Here is a 26,026-nt window from a genome sequence, read left to right as displayed (position 1 = left end):
GGATATGTCTACACTGCAAATAAAAACTGGTGGCTGGCCCGTGCAGGCTGACTTGGGTTCCTGGGGCTCAGGGTGCAGGTATGTTTCTTTGTAGACTTCCAGGCTTGGGCTACATCGACACTGCATTGACCTAATTACATCAACCATGACGACTCTACATTGCTTGGGGAGATGGTGTTACTAAATCTGTGTAAAGAGTCATTTAGGTCGGTGGGAGTCAAATTTAAGTGAAGACACTTCCACAGCTAGGTTGATGCAAGGCAGCTTACGTCAACCTCACCTTGTAGTGTAGACCAAGCCTGAGTCTCCAACATCCATGATGAGTGCTCTTACCACTGGGCCAAAGGGGAGCATACAACACCACATTTTTTCTTGGGACAAGGCTGATCTGGCTTTGGCACCTAACTCCAGGAAAGAGTGAAGAGCTGTGAGTCTCAGGTGGAGATAGGTATCTCTCTCTGGTTAGGAGTTAGGAGTGCCTTAAGTTACTTTTGAAAATTGGACTTGGGCTCCTAAACCACTTAGGCCCACCTGACTATTTTACCCTAAGTGAAAGTGGACCCTGGTTCTGACAGCTAAATTCTAGCACTGGATGCAAATTGGCTAGATCATTGTTAGAAAAAAATTAAAGTTGTGATACTTTGTATTGGACTAGCATGTCAGTTAGATTTCTAATAGTTACAGTAGAACCAAGTTACAATGCCAGTGCAATAAAAGTTCTCACATTGTTACTTTGTCTTTTTACCCTGTTCCTCCAAGGACTGACATTTCCTAGGGTTCTGTCAGAAGAACTGGTCTTTTAAGAATACAAATGACCAACACCATCTTTATGCAATCTGGGAATTTGCTTTGAGTAAGCAAAAGATTAATACTATCAGTGATAACTGAGCTTCACGTATCAATGGAGCATACCAATAACCATTATTGCCATGAAACAAACAACAGGTAATAGGACACAACTTTATTAACAGTCAGTATGGAAAATTAAATAAAAAATGAATGAGTGGAGGGGAAGAGAAGGAACAACAAAAGTACTAGGAGGAACAACACAGGAAGGCAAAAAGAGAAGGAGTACTTGTGGCACCTTAGAGACTAACAAATTTATTTGTAGCTTTCATGAGCTACAGCTCACTTCATTGGATGCTTATGCTCAAATAAATTTGTTAGTCTCTATGGTACCACAAGTACTCCTTTTCTTTTTGCGAATACAGACTAACACAGCTGCTCCTCTGAAAACTGGAAAGCAAGTTTGCCTTGATGTTGATAACTCTCTCCACAAAATAAGAAACAAATTATGCAATTCTGTAGAAATTTGCGTGCAAAACAAAATCTGTACTGCTATTCACAGGAAGAAAGGCAGTTTCACACCATTTGAAGGTACAAATGATCATCATTATGAGTATCCTGGGAAAGGATTAGAACTTCACTTTCTTCAAGACATTCTTGCAACCTGTCATGTGATTCTTCCTAACCTGATGACAATGATGCAGGCAAAATAGCACCCCTTCAGCATCACTCCATTCAGTGTCTGACCACCTGGTCTCTCTGAGCTCACTGATGGCCAGATCTCATTTCTTGATCTTCCATGGGGAAATTTAATTAATTAAACCAGCAGGAGTGGAGTTATTATAGTCCACCAGCAAGAGGGAAGTTTAGTAACTAAGGGGAAAGAAACCTCAAGTAAATTTAAAAATGACGTTATATCCAAAAGACTATATGCTCAATATCATTAGCTAGATGGATCAATCAGTCAGAACATTGGCTTGAGTGGTAAAAAAGCAAACTATAACCCATAAGTTGAATTCAGGTAATGATTCAGAACAGAGTAAGTAAGAGAAATATTAACGTGATATGAAATGAAATGATAACATTAAAGTGAGAATAGAGTTATTTCAGTGAAGTGAGAGACAAACAATCTGAAGCTAATGACTAACCATTTCTTCTTAACTGTATTTAAATGGTGTCCCTTTGCTTTAGAGACATGCATAATTGCGAATTAGGCCAATGTCCCCAAATAAAATTCTCCCTATCCATGCAAACTATAACAGTCCCCTTCATCCATCTCCAGATGTTCAGCTCCTCTCCCCTTCCCCTTTCTGGAGAAGAGCTGCAAAGCCTATGATGCCTTCAGGGTCAGCAAATTCCGACTCTGACAGACCAAGCAATGGTGCGGGAGGGAAAAGACCCAAATCTGAGAGTTGAGGATCCCTCACTGAAAGCACTCTATCTCCAGCCAGCCCTCTACTGGGACAGGATGATCCCAATTTCTTCCAACAGGAGTAGTGGGGGCAACCAACCTGATTAGTTTTAAGATGGAGCTTTATAAATTTATGAATGAGACTATATGATACAATTTCCTGTCATAGCAGGGGATTGGACTGGACTCGACCCAGGAGTTCTCTTCCAGTACTATGTTCCCCAAGGCTCAGGTACCTCACCTCAGCTCAGCTATTGCAGAAACACGTAGCGATGTGCTATATAAAGTAGCCAGGAGGCGAACAATTTGGGACTTCGCAGATTAAAACAAACACTTTGAACTGAATCTGGAAACAAGCTAAAAGCAAATGAAACTTAAGAGCCCAGTTATGATATTGTGTGTGTGTTTGAAGCACTGCTAAGCAAGTTGGCAGCTACATTCTGCTCTGAATTTTCGGCGCGGTTTTCAGGTATAGTTCCAAGCACAATACATTGCAGTAATCCACACTGGAGTGGACACTGGAAGCTACTGGATGCTCAGAACTTTTTTAAAAAACAAAGCATTTATTTAGGTACCTTACATGGATTTAAGAACAGAACCTTAGACTCCTAATTTCAGCCCTGCCCCCTCCATAAATCATGTTAATGAGACAGAACTGAGTGAGATAATATTTACTGTAGCTGTCTGTGGATTGTGAAAATCCCAGTGCTGAGGGCTCACAAAAGGTCCTATTAACACTTACGCCCTGTGTAATGGCCAAAATGTCTGTCCTCTTCAATAGGACTGGGACTTGGTACTTAGAGATTAGGTGGTAATTGGGGCCTTGTGCAGGCCCTCTGTGCTGGGGTGGATTTCATCCTAAATGTGCGCAGTGAGCCACTACATCTGAGTAAATGAATGTTTGCACAGTAGCAACCAGCTATGGGCCTGGACCTCTTTAGGCAAACATAGCAATTATAGCTTTAAAATTAGGCACAGGTGCAAAAACAAATTTGATAATTACAAACGGCTCTCAGAGTTGGAAATACAGAGAAAATGTAAGGAACAGTGATGCTGGTTTTAAGGCACATAAGGACAGAGTAATTAAAAGACAAAAGATTGTGCAGTTTGAGTGTGAATACAAAAAATAAAACCCCCAGTAACAGCACGATAGATCCTCAGAAGTGAATGAGAAACGCTCCAAGGATGTGCTTTAGGTTTTGCTTCTTCAAACTGGTTAAAATACTGTATAATCCTGGGACCTTTTACAAGATACATAGTAGCCCATAATTATCTATCCAAGCATAAGTACATCACCTCTCTACACCTCTATCCAGTTTCCTCTCTTCCAACCTTCCTTCTGTCTCTCTCCTCCCATCTGTGATGGGGTGTACCAACCCCGCACTGAGCCAACAGGGATGAACAAGTCACGGTGGACCCAGGAGGCCATGCCCCCTTTCCTCTGCTGTGCATGCTCCAGGCGGTAAAGCCCGAGGGCCTGGACTATGCTGCAGGTGACTCTCTGACTGCGGAGACTGCCAGGGAAGCCAAGCCACCACGAGCTGAGGAGGTGCCCAGGATACAACCTGTGGTAGGAAGTGACCCAGGCAAGGTAGTAGAAGCTGATGACCCCTAATGGGGAGTTCCCCAGCTTCATAGGGCCCTGTGTGGGAACCCAATGGAGAGGGCAGGGCCAGATTCCCCTACCACCCCTACGGGCCACCAGGCACGACTGCTTTCTGCTCTATGTCCCAGCCCAGAGGCACAGCGGCTATAGACTGTTTGTTTGTCTTGCCCCACCCAAGGGCCACAGACTGATTGCTGTTTTGCTCTGCCCAGGGGGCCGACTCCCTTATTGCTACTGCCATCCCCAGCCAGGAGGCTCAGAGGCTATAGATTGTTTGTTTGTTCTGCTACACCCAGGGGCTACAGAGTGCTGGTCTGCTCTGCCCAAAAAGGCCCAATTCCCCCAATTGCTACTACCTTTCCCAGCCAGCAGGCTTAGGGGCCATAGACTGCTTGTTCGTTTTGTCCTGCCCAGGGGCTACAGATCAACCCCAAGGTGGCCAGGACTCCAGTTGTGGGTGTCGGTCCCAGCCCGGAGGCTCAGGGGCCATAGGCTATTTGTTTACATGGCCCCACCAGAGGACCAGAGCCCACCTTGCTGCAACAACCTGTATTAGCAGGAAAACCAGACCACGATGTGACCAATCCCACACTGGGCCAGTGTGGGCAACCTGGCTCAGCACCCAGAGCCCCAGTTACACCATCTATTTTTCTCCTTTCCGCCTTCTACTATTCTTACTTACCCCTCAGCTACTAACTTCAGTAATCTACCAAACTGCAATAAGGAACACAGAGTCCATTACAGAACCATCTTGCCTGTTGTGTTAATGTCAATTACCTTTTGCTTCCATACATTCAACTCTTTATTCTCCCTGGATGTTAGGAGTGAGTTTATTCTTGTTTTGAGTTGACTGTTGTTACTGAATCTGTACGCATTAAGTTCCCTGTCATGCAGTAGAATGCATTGTTATGGACTGTTTCACCCATGTGATGTTCCAGTGGGACTCTGTGTGGACATTAGGATCTGCAGTAGCAAATCCCATTGCAAGATCATTAGGGCCTTATTTCTTATTATTTTTTTAAAGGCTGTACAATATAAGCTGAGGCTGTTAGTATGTCATCAATATCGTGCCAAATTTTGCACTCATTTACATAGGAGTGAACCTAGAGTAACTCAAAATATATCAAATTTATGACATGAATGGAGTTACTCTGAATTCAATGGCAAAAACACCCTTAAGTTAATGCAGAATTAAGGGTGCTTGGTGGTATGTGGTCCCCCTGGCAGAATGCTGAGCTGAGCAAAACTCAAACTTTTGAAAACCAGGAAATGCACAGCTAAGGTTGCCATTGCAACATTAACTCTGCCCTCTTTCAGCAATATCCTAATATGGCTTCTTAACACACATACCTTTACTGTGCCATTCATACAGTTGCTGAAATGTACATGCTCTTTACCTTCTTTTACCATTTTTATAACTCCTCTCACCCCTATATGGAATAGTGTTAGATGGAACCCTAACACTAGTTTTTTTGAACAGGAAATGACATATTGTTGGCAGTTGTTAGTAGTCATTTAGGCAGTTGTACATATCATGTCTTGCAATTTGCATACTGAGCCAAATTATCCTGTAGTCAGCACTTCCCATGTCATGGTGTATTCTTTGCTCTTGCACAAACTTCTGCATCCTTGTGATCCCGGAATCACCCAAAATGCAAATATTGGCAACCCTGGCAGTGCACACATTTCTTTTTCCTCAGCAATCAAGGTCCCTGCACAGTCAGTTCCAACCCTGCATGCTATGTGTCTTTGAAAGCTCCACATTAACCTACCCTGAGATCAGGAAGTAGCAACAGGCCCCTGCCCTGTTCTTCTCCTCTCCCCCAGGGACAAGTGAGATACAGATTTTGTCAACCAGATTTTGTTCAAGGCTTGCCTACCACCCATCCTCATTTCCCAATCCTCTGGGAAAAATTGACCAATAGAAACCATTTCAGTCCACATCACAGCAATAGTTTACTCTTTAGCTCTGCGCAAAAAAAGCCACACCTAGAAGCTTTTTGAAAAATAGCTATTTTTTCTGGACTTATGTCTCTGGAACCCTTTGCTCAAATGACCCCAAACGTAGGTCACTAACCCTTCTCTGTACTCTCGAAGGTATAGCAGATTCAAGAAAATCTGTGCAATCATGTGGATTTGGGAGTATTCAGAATAGTGGTTCTCAACCCGCAGCCGCTTGCGGCCCATTCAGCACACAGCTGCAGCCCATGTGACATCCTCAGGGCCCTACACATAGTATATATATTGCATGGGGCCACAGAACACATAGAGAACTGCATAGGCAGCCCACAATGGTAAATAGGTTGAGAACCACTGATTTAGAATATTGCCCTTTAAACAGGAAGGCTAGAGGGATGATGGAGGTAAAGGATTCCTCTATACACCCATCTGCACCACAGGAAGCTCTGAAAGGTGTAAGGCGGCCTATACATCTCAATGTGATATTCTCAACTGAATCAGAACACCCTACAGAGATTAATAGAACCTGAAACAATAGCTCTGAGACATGTAAACTGCTCCATTTATCTCTGTGGCTGTTCCAATCCCCCTCCTGAGGGTTTTAGAACCTATGATATGCACAAAATACATCCACGCTTAGCTCCTCACAAGGGTACAGGAGTCAGGACTTCTCCAGATCTTGGCTCATGTGGGAGGCAGGGAAGGGGTCTCAGACCCTCCCAAAAGGGTTAGCCTCCCTCCCACCCCCAGAACTCAGCTCACTTGAAGGTTGAGGGTGGATCCAACCCCTGTAGATGGGCATGGGACCCCCAGATGCTGGCATACACACAGGGAGCAATGTGAGGGGCTCAAGGGGTCAAGGCTCCCCTATCCCAATTCATATGAAGGGGCTGGGAACGGGGCTCAGACCCCCCCCCCCCCAGAGGGCACATACATAGGAAGGGAGAATATGAGGCTCATAGGCACCCTTGTCCTTATTCTCCCTCAGTTCCCCTGCCACTCACCCTTAGGTCCCCCTTCTCAGTGTCCCACTACTCCACTCCCCCTAACCTTCAATCTTCCTCACCTGAGACCTTTCTCCCCATTTACCCCCCCCACCATAAAACCCTCCCTTCTCTGATGCCCCAAACCTCTTTCCCCAAATACCCCAGTCCTACCTAGTACCTCTCCCCTTCCAGGAAGCATTCACACACATCTATCTTATTTTCCAGAAGACTTTGACCAGGTCTATACTACACACTTCCTTTGGTATAACTACATCACTCAGGGGTGTGGAAAAACATAATTATACTGACCTTAACTCCCCATGTAGACAGTGCTACGTCAGCAGGAGAGCTTCTCCCACTGACATAGCTACTGCCCCTCGGGGAGGTGCAGTTCTTAAAGTTGGCTAAGACTATAGCATCTTCACCAGAAGCGCTACAGCTGGGCAGCTGCATTGGTGCAGCTGTCCTGATGCAAGTTTGTAGCATAGTCTTGCCCTTAGATTACATTCTCCTCAAACTAAAATTGCCAGTCATGACTCACAAATTGTAGCAACCTCCAGCCACTCAGTCCAAAACTCCTTTTGCCTTAGGTGTGAGCTTGCGATTAATTTTTCCTTAGTTATGTTAACTAAAGAGTGAGTTCACACCCATCAGCCTCAAGCAAATCTGTGATTCATCTAGAGAGACAAGGTGGGTGAGGTAATATCTTTTATTGGACCAACTCCTTTTGGTCAGAGAGACAAGCATTCAACCAGTCATTAGTGCTTCTCAATTCAACAGTACAAGGCCACAGAAGGAAACCAGCTTTTCTGGGGACCTGTCACTCAGGAACCCCCTTGGTGAAATGATCCAAATTTGGTTCATTAACACTACCCTGCATGCTCAAATTTCAAAGCAATCCCAAGTAACTGTTCAGATTTTAGAGCACTTATAAGAATTGAACTTTAAAGCATATAAAATGGCAGAAATGGAAACCTTCTAGCCATTTTTCTGTATTGGTATTTTTCTGTATTGGTTCAGTATTGGTATTTGCATACTCTAAAAATGTACATTTTCCTAAATACACTTCTCAGTTTGGGTCCCCCAAAGATTCAGTGGGTGCCATCCATTACCTTGGGTAAACACTTGACAGACAGAGACCATTTTCACATCAACAATTTGATTTGAGCAAAAAAAAACCCAACTAGAAACTTTTTGGAAAATGTCTTATATTTTGGTGGGAGGCTTATATCTCTGTAATCCCTTTCTTAAATGACCCAAATTAGGGGCACTCCAGCCTACTGTTTCTTGAGGCACCCCAAATTTCAAAGGAGTCTGACTAAGCATGCCAATTTTAGAGGACTTAGAAAGGTTGACCTTTAAACAGAAGTCATGATGCAAACTTAACTATAGTTGCACTGCTGTGCCACTATAATATATGCCCATGTCACTGAGAACAGCGCATGGCCTACTAGTGTAAATATAGTAACATTTTCTAAGTGTTTTGAAAGGTGAAGTAACCTAACATTTACACAGAATCAAGCTACGAGAAAAATGCATCATCCATGATTCTGCACTTCCCCCACAGGAAGACTTCCAAAAGGAACCAAATAACAGTGAGATAAAGAGCCTGATTCTGCAGTTGAGACTCAGGCAAACCTCACTGGGAATTTTATCTGGTTTAAGCCAAGAGGATCAGTTACCAAATACGGTAAAATAGATCAAGGAACTCTGATACTGGCTTAATCCAATGGTGTGTGACAGGAAAAATAAGTGGTTCATGATCTGCATCATTCTAAGAATCTGAATGCTTACATATCAGAGAGAAGAGTATCAGAGGTCTAAACAGAAATAGTGAATTGAATATTAGGTGCTTGATATTTTTCTAAAATGTATCTTTCACATGGTACTGCCAACTGAAGTTGACAATGAGTGTGCCAAGACAAGGAGGTCTAGGTCTAGGTAATCCGCTTTTAGGCAGTTTTTGTTTCAGTGAGCATCTTTTGGTATGAGCACAGCATTGGAACTATAGAAGGCCAAAAAGGTGCACAAGTGATTTTGGGGTGCCTTAAACAAGGCCCTGACATCTTGTTCATATTATTACATACACTGCTTCTAATAACTCAGTAGTTCAGCACTGTAAAGAGAAAAGCATAAATTCTCAGTGCACAAAGCAACATTCCAAGGAAGACAACTACCTATTGGTGGCATACAGATGGACAGAAATAAAATGTAGTTATGAAAAATGTGCCCTAAGATAGCAAGATCTCTTGCAAGAGCCTCAGCCATGCTGTTATATTCTCATTTTGAAAACAGTAATACATCAATACATCAATATAAAGTTCTGCCTCCGAGGAACAGTTCTGTCTCAGTTTGGCAGTACATTACCATGACCTTTTCCCTGCTCTCTGGCCTCCAGAAAGGTCTCATTTTGGCTCCTTTGCCAAATCTCTGCTGTCCAGTCCAGCAAGTGCAGTATGGCTTGTCCATCCTAACCCAGATAGCAAATTTCTACCTCATCAGCCCAAAAATGTCATCTCATTACTGCTTTCACATCGGGATTTCAGCAGCCATACTCTCAGATTATGCCTCCTATTCAGTTAGCCAGTTTTCCTGTGGCTTGCTGAGTCTGAGATGTGAGAAAGCTTAAAAACACCAGCTCCTCTGAAGATCCTGAGAGAAATTTGCACTCAAGCATTTTCCAGATAAAATCAATGCTAAGGAGGCTGTATCAGTGTTCCACAGGCTTCTAATAACTCAGTAGTACAAAGGCTTAATGCCAGTGCCTCAGTTGGCAGCCATCCCTTGGAAACAGAAGTAGAAAGTTTTATGCTCCAACAGCCAGAATCCTGCTGCCACCACAAATGCATCGGGGCTTGAGAAGTGGATGGCACAGAGGAAATGACATCACAGTCTTTTAAGTGTCATGCTATTTTAGTGTTGTGTTGCTATTTTTTTCATTTGAGTGGTCAGTGTAAGGATTTGGCAGGCATTTTAAATGTTGGAAAGGATTTTCTTTAAAAAAATACATTTTCACATTTTAAAAGGTAGATACCTCAGAAACAGATTGTGGTAGACATGGGACTTGAGAATAACCATCAACAGCACTTATTAAAAATAGGGAAGAAGTGATTTCTTTAGGCTAAGGAAATATAAAAAGGTTACTCCACATTTATGCAATATATCCTCATCATGAAAGAGAACATGATGACTGTTGTACTCACATTAGTGTTTTAGATGTGTTGGAATTACCTCTAGACCATTTAAAGATACTGCTAATGGAATTGAACACAACAGAAGAAATGCTCACATCTCTTTAATTACAAAAGCTGAAAAATGCAAACTAAATATTGAACACAATTAGTGATTTGGAAGTCATGCCTGTGAAATCGTGCTCATTTTAGGATTTGAGAACATATTCTTTTTAATTCGTGTTTCTCAGCCCAAAAGCCTATTCTAAGTTTTAGGTTAGCAGATTGGGCAATAAAATTATGGGATCTCAAGCAAAAAGAAAATAAAAGGATTACAATTAGATTTTGAAATTCTGTTGGCTTGAATGTTCAACACGATTTCAAATGAAGCAGGTTGTCTTACCAGTTTTCAGACTTCTTCCCCCCCTTTTGAGTGAAAACTCAGCAGGTGACTTCAACATTGTCTAAAACTTGGGAGTAATGAGGCATAAGTATAGGCAGGCATGTACCAAATATGACACAGCATAACATTTCATTTGCCTACAGACAGTACGTACTTTGACAGCTGGCAAGGGCATTCTCTTCAGTCCCCTTAGGACTTTTGTTATTGCATTGCTACATATGTATCTAATTGAGCCCACTAGATTAGGGTCCAATCAAGCTCTGACTGAAATCAATAAGTGTCTTTCCATTGACTTCAGTGAATCGGGAGCAAGCCGTTAGTGAACCAACTGTGCACGATTCACCTCTCATGTTGATGTGACTTAGATAGGAGAGAATGTGCCATTCCACCAGGAATAAGAAAAGAATATCTAAGAGGACGTATGACAGAAATGAAATAGGTACCAGCTAGAAAAGCCAGAGAGGCACCAATAGCAGATAGCTACAAAATAACCATAGCAAAATTGCTTTGCAGAATTTAAAGGGCCAGACCCAGGAAGGCATGCTCAGGAAAGAATTCATATAGGAGGACAACCCTACATAGTGGTGAGTTAGTAGGAGCCAGGTAGTTACAAAATAAGGTGTTTGTGCAGAATGAGCTACTTGTGTGTATATTATCCCTGTAAATAGGATATAATTCCACTTAACTCAAGGGAGTTACACTGTTATAAATGAGAAGAGTTCAGGCCTTTTGAACATAATGAGATGTCTACGATAGTAGATCACTGTTACTTATAGAATTTAGCAAGTGCACTAGATGGTTTACAGGCAAGTATAAAGGCAAGGTCTCCCTCTGAGGAGTGTGGGTTGTGGCTTAGTCACTGTGGATGTCATTCTGATATCAGTTACACCTGTATAGATCAGGAGCAACAACATAGAATTCCACCAGTGTAACGATGGGGTAAGAGAGATCAGAATCAGGCCCTGTATGTCTACATTTCAAATTGTTAGCTTCCCTCCTGGCTGGAAGACTTCATTAGATGTTGACAGATGCAATCCTCATTTCTATTTTTGGAGGCGGGGTTAAAATTCAGAAATGCCGACATGTTTCCATTTATTCCCAGAGCCTGACTACAGGTCTACACTACAAACAAATGTTTGCATTATTCCCAGAGCCTCAGCTGTGAACTGGAAAATTCAGGGCATTGCCATGCCAGTGAGCTCACTAAACACGCATCTTTGTTTCTAGAACGCCCATCTCAATAAATTAATGACACAATGAAGCTTTTTAAACTGGGGCCGGGTTTTCCTAGCTGGTCTAGATCCAGAGGGATATTTTAACTTGTAACCATGACTAACAGCACACTATATGTATTTTTTCTGGGTCAGATTTTGATTTGTCCTAACTCAGCTCTTCTGGGAAATAAAGGGGTATAAGAACCTATAAACCCATGTGTGTTTCTGTGTGTGCACACATTAGGGTTCCCTGCACCATGGTTTGGTGGAGGCGGCAAGAGAAGGAACCAGGAGTGGGGCTGTATGGCCAATACACATCATGGAGAAAGTGGGAGAGGAAGGGCTGAACCTTGGCCCCACCCCACAATGCGCTAGCCAGCAATGCTGAGCCAAGATGGGGGAGAAGTAATTTTGCAGGACTGCTGTAAATTGGTTCTCCTCCCCATCCCCTTGTGTCCCAAAGGGAGTGAGGAGCAAGGATGGAATCTAAGGGCAGGTCTACACTTGAAATGGTGCATCGATACAGTTGCGCTGCTGTAGTGCTGAAGAGAAGGTGCTCCTACTCCAATGGGAGAGCTTCTCCCATTGGCATAGTTAATCCACCTCCCTGAGAGTCAGTAGCTACGTTGACGGGAGTAGCTCTCCCATCGACATAGCTCTGTCTACATGGGGGGTGGGAGGCCTAGGCTGGTATACTTACACGTGAAAAATCCATACCCCTGAGCAACTTAGTTATACTGCTATAGGTCTGTAGTGTAGACCTGGCCTAACTATGGCATGAGTCCTTCCTGGGGCTCTTCCTATGGTGGGAGCAGCTATTTGCCACTAGACATAGACTCAAGTCTTAATCTAATCCCATGTACACTTGTGCCTGGTCACTTGAGAAGTATGATTGACATCTATTTCCCTGCGCATATTGTGAAGAGAAAGAGTGGGCAATAAGATAAACAGGACAAATAAAGAGGATTTCTGAAGACAGAGGAAGGAGATTACAGACACAGGAACTGGTAGTAAAAGAGGGGACAAATGATAAACAGCATGATAAGAAACACAAATGGTGGAAGAGGGGAGAACAGAAAGGGAAACATTTTTGGGTGTACAATGTATTATATTAATAGTAATTCCTCAAAATATGGACCCAAACCTGCAAACTTTACTTATGAGAGTGGGGCTATGCATGGGACTGAATATGGGTAACATTTTAAAAAATGCAAAAGGGTGGGATTCACGAGAGGACTTAGATGTTGCAACACTGAGCGTTGTGGCACCTAGCTTTTAGGTACCTAGAAAATCACAGGAACAACACTGAGATCTACAAAGCCTGAGTTAGGTGCTTCGGTTCCCTACACAAAGAATGGGGAGAGATAAGTACCTAAGAATATGATTCACAAAAGCCAGTCAGTCGGTGGGGCAATGCCTACACAAGCCAATGGGAGATGCCAAAGGTAAGGGTGTGTCTTAAGCCACTCCCCATTCACAGAAATAGGCGCCTATGTCTGGTCCGCTTATCTCTGCTAGTGATCCATGAATAGGAACCTGCTGCCTGGAGTCAGGCAGTTTAGGTTCCTAAGGCGTTTCTTGTGGGAATGAGTTAGGCACCTGCCTCACTCCATACAAAATGGAGATTGGGAGAGGGAAGTGGTGGTGGTGCCACCCACCTACTAACTTTTATCTCACTAGCTAGAGCTCCTGCCTGGGGTGTGGGAGACACCGGTTCAATTTCCCTTTTACTGCCTGAGGGAGAAAAATAATTCGAACATGGGTCTGCCATCATTCAAGAAAGTGCTTTAAACACTGAGATATGGGATATTCTTTTGTGGGGAGGAGCTCCCTCGGTCTCTCCTGTTGAAGCTGTTCCACTCTAGATAAATAATAAAAGAGTAATTGGAGTGGGGAGACTGGACCCTGGGTCTACCACTTTTCCAGGTAGGTGCCCTGACCTGCAGAGTCATTCTCCCTCTCTCACTCACTGACTATCTAAGTGTTTATCCACAGTGGAGCAGTCATTGGGCCAAAGAGGAAGAGCAAGAATGATTCTGCAGTCCATTGGTTAGGGCTTCCACCTGGAAGGTGGGAGACTCTAGATCCAATCACTCTTTATTTAGCCATAGTGAAACAGCTATGCTCTCCTGAAGGGTTGCAGCTCCCTGTTTAAATCTGTTCTCCCACTCTGGCAGCGAGAAAGGAATTGAACCTGCACCTCCCAAATCCTAGGTGATTGCTCCAACCACTGGGCTGAAAGTTATAAGGTGGGCAAACCTGCCTCCTATGGCTAGATTTTGAATGGGAGTCAATTAGGTAGCCATTCTCAGAGGCCACCTATTAGATCAGGCCCCATTTGTGACTAAGACATACAGAGACCTGTCCTCCCCTGGTTCGTGAATTGCTCTGTGACTTAGCCAGGAGATAGCTGCCCGATGCCTAGAGTGAGCAGCAGTGTGCGTGCCACAGTGTCTAAAGCTTAAGCACAGAGGGAAATTTTACAGCAGAAACTTAGGCACCAAATGAGTTTAGATGCCCACCAGGTTAGGTGGCAGTCAGATGAGGGTTGTGCGTGGCACTTCGGTGGTCCACAAAAGGACGTAGGCATCTAACTCTGGAGTTTAGGCACCTAAGTTGCTTTGTGGATCACACACTAAGTTCCTACTTCCAATGAGACTTAGGAGCATTTGAAAACAGGATTTAAGTCCCAAGTCACTGAGGCATTTTTAGAAAATTTTACCCAATTTGCCTAAAGCTTTGCAGGATCAGGCCCTAGGCTGTAACTGTATGATGCTATCATAGGTCTGGTGAGGTGAAAAAAACACCACTCAAATTTATTATTTCTGCTGTTCTTATTCTCATAAAACTCCTGTTGACTTCTGTGGGAAATACATACATGTGAGGTTGTCAGGTTAGGTCTATTAGCACACTCGCATGCAAGTTAGGAGTTCATTAGTCCTATATTATAATTTACTGTCAAATAGTTTTTTAAATATTGTGTTAGTGTCTTAAACTGTATTACATTTTCTATTGCCTTTGATTACAGTATCATGCCTATGTTTGTGCTTTGCATTCTTATTGTGCATTCAGGACTGACATCAGCTGCTTTTCATATGGTACTTGTCTCTTTGACTCTTCCTTAGCACTGTGAATATATATAGAACCAATTCCTTAACAGGACATATCCCTGTCTTTGATAATTTATTTCTGGTAAAAGAACCGTTTCCTCTATTTGTTATAGAGCATTAGTAGAAAAGGGGCCCAATCCATCAAGGCTTACTCCTGCAAGCCCTTTCTTGTGCAAGTAGTGCATTTATTCATCGTCCCCATTTGCTTGTTGCATGTGATAAGAAAAAAAAGCTTTTTGTTGGGTAACTTTAACTTGGAAATGTGATTTTGGGAAAACAGATACGTGGCCATATTTAAAAAAATATAAATGTGTGGAAGCTTCAAAATTAATCTGGAAATAAGTCACTCTGAAAAATCTGCCCGTTACCCTTGTTGTGAAAGCTCTAGGAAGAGAACTACTGGCATGGATAACAGACGTAGTGTAATGTGTAGTGCATTAATTTGCAAGTGTCTGAGGGTTGAATTCAGACTGGACAAATACTCCAAAATCTCTGCCTGTTAAGTCACAGTAATTCCGCCACCCTGGCACTTGTGGAGTGATACGTTACTCCACAAACAGTCCTATTGAAATCAATGGGAATACTCCTGGAGTAAGGCACTAGCTGCGAGTAAAGGTGGCAGAGCCTGACCCCGAGAATAAAAATGATTCCCAACAGGGCTACAAAAACAGATGTGTGTGCCATATAAACCTAAAACTGCATCTCTAAAATGAACCAATGAAGAGAATCTATCTGTATTGGCATGAAATGCAATCAACAAACGTAGTGTCTGAGAGCTAAAACACGGGAGTGATGTGCAGCTCCATTGCTTCAGATGGAGCCTGTGGAAAATGCTTCCTGGAGCTCTCTGATGTCTGTGGGAGTCCATAAACTGCCTCCACCCTTTTAAAGAGTACAACATAGTCTCTTCTGTGTCTGGCTACCAATTGCTGGGGGAGTTCACCCATGACTGCCTGACATGTAAAGGGGATCCACAGTCCTGCCTACTTCCTAGTCTTACACTTTTTGGACAATCTGCTTCCATGGGGAGCCACTTGGTAGCATCTTCTGTATGGCCCTGAGTACAGGGCTTGAAATCCTGGCTGGTTCATGTATAGACTTGTGCAATGGGGGACAGGAAAGAGACTCGTCCTTACTCCTTCCCCTGCCCCATTGCACAGTTATGTACAGGCTAGCCACAATCTATCCTTGGAATGCTGATTTTGAAACAGGGCTCTAGATCATGTAATACACTCACACAAATTTATATACACATAACCAGATTCTAACAGCCTTACTCACATGGAGTAGTACAGTTCTTTGTGAGTAGCTTCATTGATTTCATTTGGAATAACTGTAATTTGTAGTATTTTGTTACCCACAGTGAATAAGGATATCGAAATCTGGCCCTATAAGTAGTAGTAGCCATGGACTGTTGGGGACTGTTCTAACAGATGTCACTAGAAGGCTCAAAGGCACAAAATGTGCAGAAATTGCTTGAAGATTTAGAAATATTTTTGAAGGGTTTCTAAAATATTTTGGACCCAGTGATGGCCCAAGTCTGCCACCCTTTACTTATTTTTAAGAGAAATGCAATTGTTTTCAATAATTTGCTTGCAGAGTAAAGTACTATTCAGCATTAGGGTGGCAGAACCAAACCCTAACTGAAAGAATGAATAAATAAAAGAGAAGTTCTAACTGTTAAGCAATCTAGAAGAAACACTAATGTAAACCGATATAATAGACAATTGTCAGGTGAAAATTTAGACCTAAAATCTGTTTTACTTCAGAATTGTTATAATCTGTAAGGCCATGTTCTCTCCATTCTAGATAACTATTTATAACTGCCCACTATTCTCACTGAGAATTAAAAAAAATATATATTATGTAAGACATATTGGATATATTTATGGAAACCAACGAGAAATGCACCCAAATCTATTTGTGAGCATATCCATTTTTGTGCAGTCCTCCTCATATGTGCTCACACAAAACAGGTAACAGCATGCAAATACCAGCACAGGTGTTCAGTTACTCATTTTGCCTACACAGAAGCATACACCCACTAATTTATGAGTGTATTTATGGAAACCAGATGAAAAGCATTATTGTTACAAAACAAGTATCGGTTAACAGCTCTACTGACATAATCAGCAATGCTGTTCCACAAACAAGGAAGTAAGCAAAACAGAGACATGTTGGCTTGTACTCTATAAGAAACAGACAAGGGAAAATATCAGTATTTTCCAAAGAGCAAAGTTGGTATCAAGGAAAGTAATTTTCTAGATCCTAGAGACCAGATTTTGCCATCATTGCTCACATTGAGTAGTACCTTATTCCAGGATTAGTCCCCTGGGACAGACAAAAGTAGACAATACTCTATATGAGTAAGGGTGGTAGAATCCAGTCCTAGAAGGGTTTCTCAAACAAGACAAAAATTACTCAGAGAAGGACATGAAAGTAAAAGTATATGGAACTGGGCTAACACATTTAGTCAGTGGACAGTGAGAGAGAGACAGCATAATATACTGTATTGAATAAGGTTATTAACTTGTGTACTGCCTTATCTACTACAAAATTATTAAATATATCATGCCAATTTGGGAAGCAAATTGTTTTCTGTATTACATCCAAATGATTGCAAGCAATTGCATTTGGAATTATTTAATTAAATATTTACTTTAACATTTCTATTGTGCACAATGAGTGACTCATCTGATATAATAATCTGGTTCAACATAATTTAGATTATGACCTTTATGACTCAGTAAAAGCTTTTAACATTTTTGATTTAGGAACACCAGTGAACATAAATATAATGGTTTTGTAACAATACATCTTATCTCTTGTCATGATTCCCAGTTTGTCATCCTTTACTTAGGATTGACATTGACTGGTAATGGTTTTAGTTGCATCTGAAACTGATGAGACTTGAACAAAAGTATTCACACATTTTGGAATTAATTCTAAGCAAGTCAAGAAATTTTTTAAAAATGTATATATGCATTTACATGTCCATGTGGATTATATATTTGTGTGTGTATATATATTACATACACACTAACACACACACCCACACAACAGCAAAAGTACCATAGAGTACCACTGATAAAGACTTGATTCTTGAATATCCATAGAAACTTGCTGTGTCTTTTACCTTTTTTTTAAACTGGTAAGCAATGTAAGCTCAAAATAAATTGAAATGCCAGAAAAATCTCTGCCATAGTCTAAAACTGATAATCAGTTTAGAAAAAATAAATCATTAAGTGAAACCCACTAGAATTATGAAACAGATACTTAATAAAGGAATACATCTGTGGAAAAACGGTATTGCGTAGAATTTCATATAAATTCTAACTATATGCGTGTACAACACTACTTAGCATAATCCTGCTTGGGATCTTTAGGCCTACTAGAATGCAAATAAATAATGTATGTACTATAAGCTCTCTAAAATGAGCAATAATACTTAGCATTTTCCATCTTCAAGACTATGTACAAACAACCTAATCCTCACAACACCCCTGTGAGGTAGGTATATAAGTGTTATTATCCCCATTTTACAGAGGGGGAAATTCATTCCATCACTGGTTGCCTCTCCAAGGGAAGTTAGCACGAGCAATCTCCACCGAAGCTGAGGGCATTGAGCCCCTTGCAGAATCAGATACTAAGTTACTTGCCCATAGCCCTACAGCATGACATGCCAGAGCTAGGAGTAGAGCTTAGGGAGTTTCCAGCTGCCTAAATTGCCCCAAAGGATTGAGCCATGCAGCCTCAAGAAAAAAATAAAAGTACTGTACAGCAGTCCTACAATATGCTTTTTTCTTTTCATAAGGCTGCTGACACCTTTGGTATCTAAGAAAAAGGGACAGTATCTGACCATTAGCTAGATCCCCTTGTGTAGTAACATTATAGCAAGATTCTCACAAGATGCACTGTGTTCCAATGTAATAATCGCAAAGCTTTCATTTTCATGGTCCTATATTCAAAATCCAGTGAGTGACCCTCTCTCTTCAACTGAGTGAAAAAACATCAAATACTTATATGATCACAATCATGATCACGTTTTGTTAATATAAAATATGAATTAAGGTACACAGCCATCTTGTTTATGCCCAGAATTAGACCGCTTTTAAATTGGGATAATCTGGTAGAGTGCACTTTCTTTTTTCTTTTAGTTCAGCAATTCATTGCCCTGAAATTTTCTAAAAATATATATAGCTGTCATTTTGATAGGATCTAAAAAAAAAAAAAGAGCCTAATTCTGCTCTCTCTCACACCAGTGTAAATCAGGAGTAACTCCACTGAAGTCAATGGCATAGGTGCTGGAACTAGAGGTGCTGGGGGTGTGGCAGCCGCATCCCGTAGCTTTGAAGTGGCTTCCATCATATCCAGGGTTTACAGTTTGGTTCAATGGCTCTCAGCACCCCCACTATACAAATTGTTCCAGCACCTCTGGTCAGTGGGGATACACTGGTGCAAAACTGGTGTAGGTGAAGTCAGAATCAGGCCCTATGCCTGTTTCAACACCTGCAGCTACTCTAACTCAGCAAATAACTAAAAAATGCCATGCCTTCATATAAAGACCCTGAATGACAAGTTTGTTTCATGTACCCCTAGAGCTATGCACATACCTGATTTTATGACTGATGACTTTGCCATTCACTATGTTAGTGTTACACACAGATGTAAATAGCAGGCAACTCTTTTGACTTCTGCAGAATTAGAGAAAGAGGAAAAAAATAAAACCACAATATCCTCCAGATGACAGCGTACACGCAGAGAAACATATAAAAGGCAACCAAATTGGCTTCTGTAGCTTTAAAAGAAAAAACGTCTTTGCCAAGGAAGGACAAACTAGGTAGGGGAGTATCTTTTATATTTAGCTTTAGAGGGATAACATATACAAAAGAGATGTGTAAAAAAATACACGTAAAAGTAGTTAAAAGTGTCTTGATATGTTGCAAGTGTTAATGGTTTTTTAATGTAGGTGCAAATGAATGTTTCTAAAGGCTCGCTGGTATTCATTTTACATTTTTTGCCTTGTTTTTCAATACAAAATCCACAGGTAGCCTTTGATCTGTCCATCCTATTTCCATATGGCCCTATTTTAAAATATATATTGCACAGCAGACAAAAAGACAATGTCAGCTATATCTGAGTCTATTTTTTATTATACATTCTTTAACACCTTTCTAAAATATCTCTTTCTATGTTTAAAAATGAAATCACTAAGCCTCCTGATTTTGTCCTCTTTTATTTCAAAAACTGAAATTTCTTCCTTTATTTTTTGAACAGAGCTGTAGTTAACATAGCTTTTAGTTTTCTTCCTTGTTTGCACATCACGTCATCTGCTGCCAGCACAGCTCATGTGTTTTCAGAGTTTACTGATCACCAGAGGGAGCTCACACCTTATTTGTGTAGGTCCTATAAAATAGAGGATCTTCAGAACAAGATTTTTGGAAAGTGACTAGGGCATTTTGGTTTTGAAATGCAGTGGCACAGGCATCATCACCAGATCTAACAGTTGTAAACTTAGTCAAATGTGAGGTCTTAGTCCCTGGTTTAGCAATATATTTAAGTATGTGCTTAGCTTTAAGAATGGATGTAGTCTTATTGAAGTCAATGGACATTTCTTGTGCTTAAATGCTTTGTGAAATCAGGATCATAAAAATGCACAGAATTCAACATTCATCCTCAACTGGTTTGAATTAAGTGATGTGGGCTGTGACATAAATGAACAACTGTGTTTATTAGCTGAATTACTGCTAATAAATTTGTTCCCAAATCTTGTGATGCAATAGTTTGAGTAACAGGTAGCTTATTCAAGTGATCTAAATAGAATTTTTTAAAAAATGTAGCTAGTAACTGATAAGTGTTTTGAGGACAGTCATTTTGACACAGCAGTGCTTCCAAATGCTGCTTTTCCTTCTCCAACACAGCTCTTCTTTCCCTGTTTCAGCAATAAAATGGTTTTAGCAGTCTGCAATTTTTACTGTGGCTTTAATATTTCTGCACCTAGGGGTAATTAAGAGACATTCAAATACTGTTTGAAAATAAGGTGTTAACCTTATTCTGACTTGCAAGTGCGCCAATTAGAAGTCATTGACATCAATCTGCTGTGAGTAACCTTAGTCTCGTATCTGACTCTGGTATTAGAATAATCAAGGAACGCAATTCAGAAATAATATTACATCCTGCATTTTATTCAATTCCATATGACAAAAATAGTAACCTAGACTAAGACATCCATTTCAATCAGTAGATGTGTCAAGCCAACAAGATTTAATAATAAAAAATATTGGATCTAGGTAACAATTCCCAGCTGGTTCAGGGAGGCTCCTAGCCCTACATGGTATCGCAGTATAAAAATAGTGTCTCTCTTCACCATGCAGAGAGGAATGACCTAACCCTGAATACAAAATGGGGTCAGTCTTACTGTACCATCATCAACCATCTTATATACAACACTTTACATCTCTTTTTTAAGTTATACACATCCTTTAGGGAGAAGAGATAATACTACATGGTACCAAATACTAACAAAAAAGATCACACAAAAAATGACACAGATAAATAAAAACATTCAATTGCTGAAATACAGCAACATTAAGCCACCTCAGTTTTCTTTTTTTCCAATGCTTTGAAACATCCCCAAAGAATCCACATACTGTGATCAAAGATGTTATGTTATAGGGATGTTTTGTATATCTATCTATCTATCTCTATAATATATATATCACCACTGTAGAAAACAGAGCTGTATAGTTCATTGTTCATTTCCAACAGAAACAAACAGCTAATAAGTCTTCGAAACCATTTTCATTCAATTACATGATGGCAGAAATAGTCCATCCTCTTACAGTAATGGTTTTTGTTGTATAAGAAAGAGATTGTCCTATTTTTTCAGTCGCAACTGAGAAGACCTCACTATCTGATTCTTTCTTCGGGGCATAAAACTCCTTGGGCTGTTACCCAGCTACCCATAATATCCCTTGAACAATTTTGCTGGACAGAAGTTCATAGTGTCAGATTCCACCATACTTGTAATGCACAAAAATGAGGTAGTACACAAAACATTTACTGTTCAAGTTTTGATTAAGCCCCAGCCTCCCAGCTTAAGAGTGGAACCATTCCCTTTATTTACTTGGTGTAATTTAAACAATGTAATAAACATAAAATATTAGAATAATCAGAGTACATTGTGCTTTGTAGTAATCTGAGGAGATAATCAGCAAGAATTGGGAATCACTTCAGGGTATTTTAAAGTTGTGACTGATCATACAGCCAAACTCTTTATATTTTGTTCCCAGTTATGTTGTGCACAATACCAGTGCTATTAGGCAGTCAACGTCTTGCTTGTGGGTGTGTGAGAAAGAGACAGAACAGATTACAGTAAAATTAAACCTACACAATGTTCTCTTTAGTCTCTCCTAGGCTTGCATTGATATCACACTCCTAAAATGAATTTATCAAACTTCTGTTGGGGATGGCCACATTTTGGAATAGGCTTTGTAGAAACATTAAATGAGTAATTTCAATTTAGGAAATGGCAGGCCCCATTTTACTTAAGGATCCAACAGTTCATGGTGGCTTTTCTGTTTAACTAGCATAGGTCTCTCATATTGTTTGACCTGATGACAAAACAAGAAACTGAAACAGTTTTTTCCCCCAATTCTCCTTCAGTCAAAGTACTATTTATAAAATAGTTTACATCTTTGTTCAGTTTCAAATTATAGACAAACCTCCCTAATACAAAATACTAAAAGTGCAATAGTATAAATTAAGAGTTTGCAACCACATTATACAAACATTACCTTTTTATTGTACAGTTTTGATAACATGAAATATTTACTCACAACTGTTTATAATGTTGTGAATAATTTATGGTGATAAGGTTTGTCTGTAACTTGTTTTCCAATCATTGAGTTAAAGTCCACACTACATTTTTCATTTAATAGAACAACTGTCCACATAGCAGCTACAAATATTTAAATTAAAAAAAAAGAAAAAAAAAAGGTTTGTTACTGACGGGTACTTGCACATGAAAAGCATGCTATCTTTCCCATAAAACTTCACAATTTTGCCTGCATTGAAATAAACCACTTATTTATAGTAAACCAAAATTTGCTTTTAAAAAAAAATCACATAGCCAGATGTATTTTGCAGTACAAAAGCTTCATTTAAGGTTGGGCCAAGTATATTGTCTGTTACCCGCATAATCTTAACTTTATAAATACTACAGACAAGGATACTGTAATAATACACACAGCATTGGGGTACTAATCACTTACTTAAGATTAAGATTCCTAAAAACATAGTTCAAGTGTCTAACTAATTTGAATAAAACCAGCAAAAAAGTTTGACAGGAATGCCATAGTGAAGCCCCCTTTTCTCAGTTGATATTAATATTTTAAGAAGCAAAGTGGACGTAGTCTAGACTCTTTCTGTCCCTAATGCAGTTATCCAATGATTTTTTTGTTTTTGTTAACTTAAATTAAAAAAGTTTTAAAGTTCTCAATAACAGTCAAACTCACTGTTGAAAGAAGTACCATGCAGATCTTGCAAGACAACTTTTCAGCAGCCATAAAGTTACGTATTTCTGCTATGGGAAAATTTTAAAGGGAACCTATGTATTTAGGTCAGGAAACTAATCTTAACTTCAAAAACTGTACATGAAATAGAACAAATGTTGTGTTGAGTAGTGGTCCAACAGTTATTTGTACTCAATGCTTTTAATTTATGCCAATCTCTTTGTTATCCTCAATAAATCTTGTGAATGGACGACTGGCTCCAGTTTCAGAACTTGCTTTGTCCAGACCAACAATGGGAGGGCTGCTGCCAGTGCGAGCTTTGTCCATGCCACTGGTAATGTTACTTAAAGATGGAATGGCACTTCCACCTAAACTTACTGGGAGCTGGGGAATGCCTCCGTTCTGTATGACAGAAATCTCATTGTTCTTCATAGCAAGTCCATTAGTGATAGCTGCAGCATACTGGTTCCAAAAATTTGGGTCAACATTCATTGCTCGAGCTGCCAAATCCTTTTGGAACATTTCAGAAAACTTCAGAGCATCACCACCTAACAAAGCCATTGGGTTTTCCACGGATAGTCGACGACCACGTCTTGCAGGGGCATTATTCCACATATGAGTTCCCATGTGAACCTGTATCGAAAATAGAAATGGGAAACATCTACAAATTAGCACATTTCAATAAGCTAGTTGGTCTGAATATTCGGTATAGCAATTAAAATAAAACAAAGAGAAAAAAAGCCATCCTTAAATTCACATTTAATGAATTAGATTACAATTATTTTGCCAAGCAGTATTCTTAGGGACAATGGGAGTTGTAGTCCACATTAAAATTTTTAAAAAATATTCAGATAAGACATCAACCTATACATGTTTCTTTTCACTGAAAACAAATACAATGCTACAACAACAAAGAATACGAATCCTTCAGGTTAGACAATTTCAGATGCCAACTGGAAGTTCTGATATGCATAAAAACACAAGACCACCTTGAGAATTACTAGGCCTAGGGGCACTTAGAAGTCTGAAGCCCTCTTACCCCATCTAATTGTTATTTCCTCTGCCCTTGACCTTTTTGTGTCCTCCTGTCTTTCTCTCCTCTGGCCTCTTAATATTTCTCCAGACACTACTTCATTCATTCTTATTCTCTTTCCTCAAACATTCTATACATTAAAAAATATTTTTGGGCACTTACTAAGGCATGGCCCCTGATGCCTCTAACCTCCTGATGCTTACCTGAGTTGTGAGGACGAGAGATGGTGCTCCCGTGATACATCATTTTATGTCCCTGAGTACCAGCTTACCAACCTGCATAGTGACACATGCACTACATGCAGAGTGGAAACTGGACTGTGTAACAGAGGCATCCCAGTAAGCTCTGGGTAACTGGAGGAGCATTGCTTATAATCTTACTACACAACAACAAGAGGAGAGAAGGCAGAAGAGCTAGATCTTTAGAGCTAAAAGGTGCCCATAATGTTTTCTTAAATTATTTTCATATACGGGGAGGTCTTCTAGTTAGAAAGGGTTTAGGAATAATCTCTGCCTACCACCTTCCTCGGCAACCACGTACACCATTACATAGAATACAGGTTAAAATTGCTCAGTGACTGTCACAAGATTCTGTGTCATTCCTGCCTCTTTGCAGTGATTTGTGCTTTATTTCTTTCCACTTTTTTATATACCAAGCCTATTTCACACCAATGTTCCAAAAGGATGGCACACATGTAAAACACAGATACGTTTCATGAGACTCAGGTGTGCACCACCGCATGCCTTGTCACGTACGTGTATGCAAGCTCTTGGAGCTGACTTTAATGTACACAGCAATGCGCACCCACAAATCAGAGGGTAGGATCAAGCCCTGGTTCTTTAAACATGTTGGGAGCCTGAAACAGCACCATACAATAAATGTTTTCTTTATCTTCTCTTTCCTCCTGGCCTTGATGATAACAACAAACTGAGAGCTTGCTAAGTTCAGATGTAGTACATTTTTAAACCCCACATTCCTTACAGTTTTGTTTGAGATTTGAGAGGTTTCTTCTTACCTTAAGATTCCCTTTTGTGGTAAAAGCTCTACCACAGATTGTGCAACCAAATGGCTTTTCACCAGTATGGGTGCGTTCATGTATCTGTAGTGCACTTGCTGAGGAGAAGGTCTTCCCACACGATTGACAGTTGTGTTGCTTGGGAGTCCGACGTGGCGGGGGTGCCAGCATAGGAGTGATGCCAGGACTCATCACTGTCTGTGGTGCAGCAGGAACCTGGATTCCAGCTGGAAGCGAGGGAACCTCACCCAGTGAGATCGGCTTGCTGTGACCATTCACTTCCATTTTGATCATGGTAGGCGCAGTGCTGGTGACCAGGCTAGGAGTACTTTGGCTGGGACCTAGAGTAAAGTTGGGTTCAAATAACTGAGAAGGCAGCTCTTTTAATTTGTGCGTCAGTAAGTGCTGTTTTAAATTACCCATAGTGGAACACCCACGATTGCAGACTGTACAAATAAATGGACGTTCTTTAGTATGGCTGCGGTAGTGAATTTCCAATGCACTCTTACAAGCAAAAGGCTTGCCACAGATATTACAAACAGTACTTTTAAACTTACCACGTTCTCTGTTCAGGAACAGCAGACTAAAAGGAGCCTCCTCTTTGATGACAGGTCTTCCCAGGTTGGTGGATGTCAGATCTAAAGCACCTCCATTTTCAGTAGCAGGTGGTGGACTATCAGGTTTTTCTGTCTTTAATTGTATTTCCTGTGGTTCTCCCTGGTTGCTCAGACCTGGGGACTTTGATCTAAAACTTTCACTATTGCTGTTTACAGGAGACAAAGCTTGTATGGAGGAAGAAGATTCTGACATTGCAGGGCTG

The 26,026-nt window shown here is 40.7% G+C and overlaps 1 protein-coding gene across 1 annotated transcript in view; it reads right to left on the bottom strand.

Annotated features, from left to right (window-relative positions):
• Positions 1-20,826: 20,826 nt before the first annotated feature.
• Positions 20,827-26,026, bottom strand: part of SALL3 (spalt like transcription factor 3) — a 24,280-nt gene continuing 19,080 nt past the window's right edge. The window contains exons 3-5 of the mRNA XM_073331796.1: positions 25,764-26,026; positions 25,207-25,547; positions 20,827-23,791 (exon numbers count right to left, since the gene is read on the bottom strand). The exon at positions 25,764-26,026 is cut by the window's right edge and continues 2,668 nt beyond it. Of these exons, the coding sequence (XP_073187897.1) occupies positions 23,360-23,791; positions 25,207-25,547; positions 25,764-26,026 (1,036 nt within the window). The 3' untranslated portion in view covers positions 20,827-23,359. The remainder of the gene's footprint in view (positions 23,792-25,206; positions 25,548-25,763) is intronic.

This window comes from Lepidochelys kempii, chromosome 2 (genome assembly GCF_965140285.1).
Source record: "Lepidochelys kempii isolate rLepKem1 chromosome 2, rLepKem1.hap1, whole genome shotgun sequence".
In the NCBI taxonomy this organism is placed as follows: domain Eukaryota; kingdom Metazoa; phylum Chordata; order Testudines; family Cheloniidae; genus Lepidochelys; species Lepidochelys kempii.
Note: the sequence above shows the minus strand (reverse complement) of the source record. Positions and strands in the feature narration are given on the sequence as shown.